We start from the raw sequence: 9,649 nt of genomic DNA on the forward strand, positions 1-9,649 counted from the left end.
TCATATAATAAATGATTTTGTAAAGCTCATCTCTACAAAAAAAAAAAAAAAATTAATTAAAACTAAGGTTGTTTAGTCAATCAATTGTAGCAAATAGATAAATAGTTGGTAATTATTTTACCTAATCCGTCCATCTGTTTTTAAACAGTTCAATAATAAACAATCTCATATATATTAATTTTTTTATAGAAATGATCTGTAACGGTTCCAAAGTTATTGCTTCAACACAGTAAATGTACCAAGAAAACAAGTTTAACCAAAACGTCAATTCCTCATTTCCAATAGGCTCTGATCAAGTCGTCCTCCAAACAGAATCATCTTCATTTGAATCGGTAAAATAAGGACTGCTGATTAAAGCACTTTAAAAAATTGAACTGATCTTCACTCAAGAGACATAGTTCCGATTAAAGCACTTTCAGAATTATCTTAGATGTTCACAATTTGATCCGCAAAGCTCACCCAAAAACAAAATTTGTTAGAAATGGTTGTCTCACCAAAGCTGCTCCAATTCCTTTTTCTTCTGTCGTTTCAATTATTTTTTTGTGTATTTCCATTATCTTTCAACTTCTCCACCTTTCCAAATGGCATAAAAAACTTATCTCTCGAGGGAGATGCTTACATCGACGGCAAATATCTTCGACTTACCAAAAGCGCTGTTGACGACGTACTGGACCAAAGTGTCGGTCGAGCCACCTACAGCCAACCCTTCCTCCTCCGAGACAAGGTCACGGGAAAGCTTGCCGATTTCACAACAAACTTCACATTTATCATCGATTCCAGAGGCAAGACACCCTATGCGGACGGACTCGCCTTCTTTTTGGCGCCCAATGGATCCTTACTCAACAAGACAATAGGCAGAGGCGGCAGTCTAGGACTCCCCGTGGACACTTCTCCCCAAGTGTCAAAAATTCAGTACCCTTTTTGGGCGGTGGAGCTTGATATCTACCGGAATAATGTGCCATCTGTGGAAGATCCTGCCGGAGATCATGTCGGAGTAGACATCAACTCTGTGAAGTCTAAGATGACCGAATCATGGAATGGTAGTATTACAAACGGACGAGTCAATAGTGTTGGGATTAGTTATGATTCTGCATCAAAGCATGTTGGTATTGTTTTCACAAGTTATGTGAAAGATGTTCAAGTGATGAAGTATATGGATTGCAGGGTTGATTTGAATGAAATCCTCCAGGGTTGGGTCGTTGTTGGGTTCTCCGCCGCAACAGGTTCTCTGACTGCTGTGGACAAGATCCAATCATGGAGTTTTAATTCGTTTCAACTGCGTGAAGAGAATGAAACGAAGCACACGCCAGTGGTTCCTGAGCCGAGCCCCATTGTTGATCCCAAGTCAGGAAATGGGGTCAACGTAGGACTAATTGTTGGTTTGGGTGCTGGTGGGATTGCTTTGTTGGTTGGTGGGTTAGGTTTGGTTTGGTTTTTGATTTGGAAGAAGAGGGAAGCTAGTTCAAAAGATGGAATGGTTAATGACTGGATCGATGAGGAGTTCCAAAAGGGAACAGGCCCCAAGAAGTTTTCGTACGGAACATTGGCTAGATCAACAAGTAATTTTGATGAAAGAGAGAAGCTTGGAGAGGGAGGGTTTGGTGGAGTTTATCGAGGCTTCATAAAAGACTTGAACGCGTACGTTGCTGTTAAGAGGATATCAAGCAGGTCTAGACAGGGGATGAAGGAGTATGCAGCAGAAGTAAGGATCATCAGCCGGCTAAGGGATCGGAATCTGGTGCAACTCATTGGTTGGTGCCATGAAAAAAGAGGACTCTTACTTGTGTATGAGTTCATGTTCAACGGCAGCTTGGATTCCCATTTGTTCAAAGGGAAATCCTTGTTAGCTTGGGAGGCAAGAAACAAAATTGTTCAAGGCTTGGCATCCGGGTTGTTGTACCTACACGAAGAATGGGAACAATGTGTGCTGCACAGGGATATCAAATCCAGCAATATCATGTTGGACTCAAATTTAAACGCAAAACTTGGGGATTTCGGGTTAGCTCGGCTTGTTGACCATGGAAAACAATCACAAACAACAGTTCTGGCCGGAACTATGGGCTACATGGCTCCTGAATGTCTTACCACAGGAAAGGCTAGCAAGGAAACAGATGTCTACAGCTTTGGAGTTGTTGCTTTGGAGATGGCTTGTGGGCGAAAACCCATTGATCCCAATTCGGAAAGTAGTGAAACGAATATGGCGGAGTGGGTTTGGGAGCTTTATGGACAAGGGAAAGTCATTGAAGCAGCTGACCCTAAATTGTGTGGAGAGTTTGATGAGAAACAAATGGAGTGTTTGTTGGTTGTTGGGTTGTGGTGTGTTCATCCGGATTACACGATCAGGCCTTCGATACAACAAACGATTCAAGTGCTTAAATTTGAAGTTCCATTACCTATTCTCCCGTCGAAGATGCCGGTGGCTAGCTACTCTTCACCTCCGGTAACATTGTCAATTTTGTATGCTGATACTACAGATTTGGAAAGGGGTGAAACTGATTCTTCAGGCTATCGTTACAACACCAACTCCTCACAGTTCACCCAATCTTCTGCATCAAATTCTTCTTTATCAGCACACTTTAGTACATAAAATAATTTTTAATTAATAATCCTGTTCTACGTATATACAAATATTTTTTAGTTTTTTGTATTTAATTGTATTGTATATGCACTGGAACTAGATAAACTAGAAGAAGTAGAGAGCGGACTAGCTCGAGTCTATTGTCCAAGCTGACTATTTTTGAAATAAATAAAAAAATAGAACAATAAGATTAGCAGAAAATCCAACTTTCAATTCTGAATTCTGAATGCTAATTGCTAACCATTTCCATGTTTCAAGCACTTCAATGAGTTTATTCATCTTCCATATTGTACAAATTTTCTATCCAAAATGCATTTGCCCGGACTTTTCGTTAACTTTGGCCCCATCAACAGTGGCGTAGTTAGAATTTTCAAATAATAGGGTCATAATATCAACCAAAAAGCTTCATTGGGTCATTTCGTCGAGCACCTGGTAGGCACTTGCGAATTCTTGCCAACATATGCTGAAATTTTATTTCAATATATGTCGACGACTACTATTACTTGTACAGACTTGTCGATGGTGAAGGATACTGTGGAGTAATGTTGAAGACTTTCAAGGCTTTTCAACTAAAACATTTCATACAAGAAGAGAGAAAAGAAAGACAAATATGATAGAAGAAAATAGAAGTAGGATGAGGACGTCGTAATTTAGTTTGCCTTAGTTGTTTGTTGCGGTCAAATACAATATACAAGCAAATATACATAGAGTTTTTAAAGTTATTGGGGTCAAGAATAACCAATGATCCCATGCTGACTCTGCCACTCGTCAACCAATGGCCGATCCAGAAATATTCTTCATAGGATATGATGTAGAAGCTCTTAAATATATTTTTTTGTACAAACAATACTGGAGGGGGTAGGTTCAAACATTGAAACTCGCGTGCAAAGTTGAATCCAATTAAACCCTAAACTTCTTGTAACTAAAAGAAGTTTTGGAGTATTAGTTAGTATTAGTTAAGTAAACTTAATTAAAGGGAACAACTGTAGTCTTTTTCATTAGCATCATTATTTTTGTTTAAGATGAAAGAAGCTCTCAAATAAGGATTAAGCTTTCAAATTAATGTTTGAGTTGCTAATTAAAAGCGGCAATGTTGATGCCTTCAAACTAATAGTTGTCCTTGCATCAACCTCCTCTTTGTTGCGTTGAATCGAACCAGTTGCAGACTTTCTCCAAGTTGAAAGAAAAGATCAATTCAACTGAGCAATTAAATGGGAGAAGAAGAGGGTGATGGAGTAGGCGCGACAGCTTGCTCTGGCCCATGTATGCATCCGGCACTGCCGTCAACCACACAAACAAAACAAAGCAATAAATATCAAAACTTGTCATCTTCAAGATATTGTGGTAGGGATGATAATTTTAATTATTAAACTCGATAACTGTTTGAATGGAACGGATTTGGATATGAAAACTTGGATATATTTTCAATATGGAGAAAAACCGTAAATATTATTTGGTTATGGTTTTGGATATGGTTATAATGATCCCTGATTCGTATCCGACTTGAATAATATATAATATAATAGTATTATATAATATATATATATATATGTATGTTTGTATATATATGTGTGTGTGTGTCCATTATTCATATGTGTGTACATTCATTATTTATCGAATTCATTACCTTGAGAATACAAAAGTTGCATTTTATGGGAAAATTCAAAAGTTTTGAATTAAAATCAATGAAAATTCAATGGTGCTGAAGATATTACAAATCAGCCAACATCATCAATGTTTTAAATTCAATACTTTAATTTTTATACTCTACAAAATCAGTTCATTGAATCATTTTACACATCAAATGTATAACAACGAAATTAACATATCCTAACTTATAATGCGTCAACTGAACGAATATATTTTTGTTTGACGAAAATGGATATAACCATTAGCCGAAAAAGAATCTGTTATCCGGTGGGTATGGTTATGGATAATCTGTTATGGTTAATTTGCGGTTATGGATATGATTGATTTTTATGGTTATGGAGATAAATATAGCGTTTTCGTCATCAAACCGAATCGTTGCTATCCCTAAATTGCGGTCTCCTCTCCTATTCATGTTTTTGTTTTAAAGTGGTTTGGACATATGAAATGAAAACCTACAATTGCTTTGGTTAGAAAATATAATTAGGAAATAGAGACTCATGGCAAAATGGGTAAAGAAAAACCTACGAAGAATGGGAGAGAGATTCTAAGAAAAGACATGAAGTACTTGGAACTAACAAAACGTGGGGCAAAACTTAGTGCAGTAGCAAGCGTTTTAAAATTCATACAACATGTTACACTTAGTGAAATAAGACTTTATTGTTGTTGTTGTAACAAAGGATAGGAAAATCTACATTAAATTTATCTAAATTACGAGGGAGGGGAAGATTTGAACTTAGGACATAATAGGTTAAAGAGGAACGCTCTATCCATCAAGGCAACCCACCTTAGCAATATGAGAAAATCTTATTAATATGAAACAAGAGAAATGGCACGTAGTCAAGCGGACATATACTTTACCCTTCAAAACAATCTCCTCTCTCAGCCCATCTGATAACTAGAATTTTCTCGAACCTTGATTCACCCCTTTTTTTATTGATATATCGTGTTTTATTCTTCGAGGTCGTACACACATACACATACACAAAGATTGCTAGCTTGCAATTGTCATACAAACTTTTAATTTGGTTCAAACACCTCTGTACTTTCAACTGGTGCAGATGTCCCCCCGACTGTTAGTTTTGTCCATTTTTTCCGTGAAATTGAAGGTTATTTTATTCAGAATCTGCTGCAGATGTTATTTTTGCAATTGTCATATGAACTTTTAAATTTTTGATGTGGCTTTATGTGCTTACTGTATTTATATATGCCAATGGCACGGATGAGTCGAACAAAAACCAGAACTACTGTTATTATCAAATATATTTACAGAATATGGATGAACAGCCATTCTGCACAACAAAAATGGATCCTCGATCAGTTAAGGATCAGCTCGAAAAAGGTTTTGTTGGCTTGCTCGGCCTCTTTTTCCTCCCCTGAAATTTTTCCACATGGTTTCTTCCAGGTTAGGTTTTTTCAGAGGCCATTCTTTGAGCTTGTCCGTCATTCTATTGTTCTGAGCTTGCTTGGTGGTGTTTTCACTCGAGTTTTATAATATGATCCTCTTTGAAGAAAAATAAAAAAGCGGCTGATTGAAAACTTTTTGAATTTCAAAGATCACTTAAAATCCTAATTGTATATTCTAAATTTATTAAAATAATTAAAATGTCTTAAAATTTCATTTGAATACACATTCTTAAAGTCATTTGGAAAATAAAAAACCTTTTTAACTCAAACCCAATCGTCAGCCCATCCTAGCTCCAAAAATATGTTTTGGGCTGAAAAAATATTAAAATGTAGGTTTATTAATAGAGGCCCATCCCATAAAAATAAAGAGAGAGTCTTGGCGTAGTCTCTTTCGCGCACGCCTCCTTCTGTTCACAGCGACTTCACGTCAACCTTTCTTCTTATACGTTTTTAGTTTTCACCGCTTCTCACTTCTCACTTCTCTCACCCTGTCAGCTCCCGGCGCAGCGCTCAACAGCCAGAAAGACACCGCCGACTGCATCCAGCCAGCAGGCAGCTGCACGGAGCCACTTCCGCTTGTGCGACAGACAAACGCTGCAGATTGACCCAGGTATCTATCTTTTCTTAATTCTTTATTTTTCTTCTTTCTAAGGTCAGAATCAGGCTTTGATGCCTTAATCTGAAGATTTTGGTATTGTAATTAGATTCAATATGGAAAATTAAATTAGAAATTGGGGGTTTTAGTGTTAAATCGAATGTTAGGGTTAGGAATTAGGAGCATATATTTCCTAATGTTACAGTACTTAATGTTTAAAACAATGTTTCATCGCATGCTTAATATTTTCATCGCGTTTTTTTTGTTTAAAACAATGTTCCCAAAAAGGGATTGTTTGCTAGGATGAGTGCGAGAAGAAATGGTGGAAATTTCAAGGGAAAAGATGTCTTGGAAGTCAGCAGCCCCAAGATTGAACAGTTGACTCATGGTGTTGCAGACGTTAGCCTGGGCTCGGCCCAGGATGATGGAGAGTGGGAGGTAATTACCAGGAAGTCAAAGAACAGAGCTGGAAGCAGTGCTGCAAAACAATGGGGTCCTCAGAATTCTAATTCTAAGGCTCGGGCACAGGTTGATACTCAGAAGCCAGGTATGCGGAGTAGTGGTGGGTCAGGAAGGGGTGCCGGCAACTTCTGGCCTTCACAAACTTCTGATATGAGAAAACCAGCAGCTAGAGGAAATGTAAGGCAGCAGTCTTCTGCCAGGGTTTCTGAAAACAGCTATGTGGCCCCACAACATGTGATTCCCCCTCCACTGGACCACGGATGGAACTGGCAATCTAGAGCTGGTGTTACTCAACCCAAGGGTTCAGAAGATGTCCACAGAAAAGATGACAAGGACAGCGATGCGGCTGCTGCTGCCGCTGCCATTGATGATGATGATGACAACTCTGATGCTGTGTGTGATACCGACGATGAGCTATTCAGTGATGAGTTTGACTCGGATTCAAGTGAAAAGAGCCATGAAACTCGAAAAAATAGCAGATGGTTCAAGAAATTCTTTGAGATTTTGGATAGTTTAACTGTTGATGAGATTAATGATCCTGCTAGGCAGTGGCACTGTCCTGCATGTCAAGGGGGTCCTGGTTCCATTGACTGGTACCGAGGCCTGCAGCCCCTGATGACACATGCCAAAACAAAAGGATCAAAAAGGGTAATGCTCCATAGAGAGCTTGCAGAGCTTTTGGATGAAGAGTTGAGGAGGAAGGGAACTACAGTTATACCAGCTGGTGAAGCTTTTGGTAAATGGAAAGGTTTAAAAGATGAGGAAAAGGATCATGAAATTGTCTGGCCTCCTATGATTGTCATCATGAACACTAAACTTGAGCAGGATGACAATGACAAGGTATTGATTATGTTTTTCAAATTTGTATCTCAAGTATAGGTCTGTTTACATTGTCATGATTGTTTCTAAAGCCAAGGTTTCCCTGCCTTGGTATCATTCCAGTCCTCATTTTATGTTGCTTTGAATTTCAGTGGGTTGGCATGGGAAATCAGGAGCTTCTTGACTATTTCAGCCCTTATGCTGCTGCGAGAGCTCGACACTCATATGGTCCACAAGGACACCGTGGGATGAGCATTTTGATCTTTGAGGCCTCTGCAAGGGGTTATTTAGAGGCGGAGCGTCTTCACAAGCATTTTATAGAGCAAGGAACTGACCGAGATGCATGGGACCGTCGTCGTGTCTTATTTCAGTCTGGTGGGAAGCGACAGCTCTATGGGTACATGGCAGTGAAAGAAGACTTGGACATTTTTAACCAGCATTCTCAAGGTGTGTCCCTCGCTCTTCCCCTTGCCCTCTGTTTGTTTGTGATGGTCATTTTGGGTACAAAGTGGCGAGTTTTCACTCAAATATTTTAAGTTCACATGCTAACTTTGATTCATTGAATTGTTTTTTGCAATTAAGATCCCTGGAAATGTTATATATGGATGTCTTACATGCTCCCATTACTAATTAGGTAAATCTAGGCTGAAATTTGAGATGAGATCGTACCAGGAGATGGTCGTGAACCAAATCAGGCAAATGAGTGAGGATAACCAACAGCTTATGTGGTTTAAGAACAGGGTTGCTAAGGAACAGAGGCATGCAAAGGCTCTTGAGGAATCTCTTGGTATAGTGAGTGAAAAGCTCAGGAAGACGACGGAGGAAAATCGCATCGTAAGACAGAGGACCAAATTGCAGCACAAAGAGAACCAGGAAGAGGTAAGTTTCACTGTCAGATAATTATGCCCCAATATTATAGTAGAAACTTGTTTACACTTGCATCAAGGTTTGGCTTGATCTAAAGTTGGTATTTTCACTATGTTGCATGGTTTACCATCGTTTGTATTTTGTTTTTGTATTTGTTTTTCCTTATGGCTTCCGAATATTTGGTCTATTTACTTGCTCTTTTGTTTCGTTTTATTGGCTTGTTCATTTATTTGGTTGTTTCTCTTATTGGTGTGAAAAGATGTATCTGCAAGAACAATTTTTCAAAGACCAGATCAAGATAATTCATGAATCAAGGGATGCAAAGGAAGAAAATTTTGAGAGGCTGCAGCAGGAGGAACGTGACAAGGTGAAGCACTCATATCTCAACCCTTCAAATGCCGAGGAACAAAAATACAGGTAATTTGTGATAAAGAATATGCGTAGACCAGAGAAAGTTAGGCCCCCTGTTGAGGTTCAATACTTTTACCCATGTGGTGCTTCTGCTTTTGTTTGATGTATATTTCTTCCATACTCCTTATGGCCGTAGGTCGGAGGAAATTGAGAACTTCATCAAGTCTCAAGAAAAAGAGATGGAAGAATTTGTGGCAGAGCGGGACATGCTGATGAAAGCTCATGATGACGATAAAGCTGCAATGAAGCGGAGGCATTGGGAGGAAGAAGTGGAACTGGAGAAGGATTTTGATGCCAAATTAACCCAGCTCATGGAGAAGTATTCCCCGCATCTCCCTGAAGAAATTTCGAATTGACTTTGAAGGTTAGATGTTTGCAGTGCATTTAGTTGGAGGAGAGAGAGTGGCACATCAGCTATAAGTCACCGAAAGTTTAGGGTATTTTTCTCTCTTTTGTGGTCTGTTTAATCATAGATTCCACGAGTTATACCTAGAAGGAAAAGACATAGAACCAAACGTTTTGAATGGTGCTATTTTAGAGATCTGAAGTTACTTAGCATCAGTTGGCCATGCCAGAAAATTGTCGTCGATGAATATTATCCTTGTTCAGTTATGGCGTGAAATTGCTGTTCACTTACAGAAATTCTTTTGTCGGTTGCGTTGTGTTGCTTGTGCTGTGCAGAATCTATTTTGTATCTCACTTCGGTTTAAAATGCTGTTTTCCGCTACTAGGATTATGGTTTCGTGGTATTCCCATGAATGGTGAGCTCGATATTAAATTTGTGCAGCATAACCATTTGTCTTGCTTCACCCAATTCTCACCCGCCGTATCGTTTTTACAAAAAAAATATATGCTTCTTTTTT

The 9,649-nt window shown here is 38.8% G+C and overlaps 2 protein-coding genes across 3 annotated transcripts; both read left to right on the forward strand.

Moving 5' to 3' along the window:
- The first annotated feature begins 355 nt into the window (after positions 1 to 355).
- Positions 356 to 2,791, forward strand: LOC103931520 (L-type lectin-domain containing receptor kinase IX.1-like). The gene has a single exon (XM_009341031.3). The coding sequence runs from the start codon at positions 482 to 484 to the stop codon at positions 2,585 to 2,587; it is 2,106 nt and encodes a 701-aa protein (XP_009339306.2). The 5' UTR covers positions 356 to 481; the 3' UTR covers positions 2,588 to 2,791.
- A 3,234-nt stretch (positions 2,792 to 6,025) lies between these two features.
- Positions 6,026 to 9,428, forward strand: LOC103931518 (protein SUPPRESSOR OF GENE SILENCING 3). 2 transcript variants are annotated; one of them, XM_048585703.1, is made up of 6 exons: positions 6,026 to 6,242; positions 6,516 to 7,529; positions 7,661 to 7,955; positions 8,143 to 8,387; positions 8,635 to 8,792; positions 8,923 to 9,428. In XM_048585703.1, exons 2-6 carry the CDS (start codon positions 6,531 to 6,533, stop codon positions 9,140 to 9,142), a joined length of 1,917 nt encoding a protein of 638 aa, XP_048441660.1. In that variant the 5' UTR covers positions 6,026 to 6,242; positions 6,516 to 6,530; the 3' UTR covers positions 9,143 to 9,428. The 2 variants fall into 2 exon arrangements, with proteins under 2 accessions (XP_048441660.1, XP_048441661.1); XM_048585704.1 differs by having other exon boundaries at positions 6,530 to 7,529.
- The last annotated feature ends 221 nt before the right edge of the window (positions 9,429 to 9,649 follow it).

Source organism: the organism of the source record quoted next, unplaced genomic scaffold (assembly GCF_019419815.1).
Source record: "Pyrus x bretschneideri cultivar Hongxiangsu unplaced genomic scaffold, Pyrus_bretschneideri_v1 Contig23, whole genome shotgun sequence".
Lineage (NCBI taxonomy): Eukaryota > Viridiplantae > Streptophyta > Magnoliopsida > Rosales > Rosaceae > Pyrus > Pyrus x bretschneideri.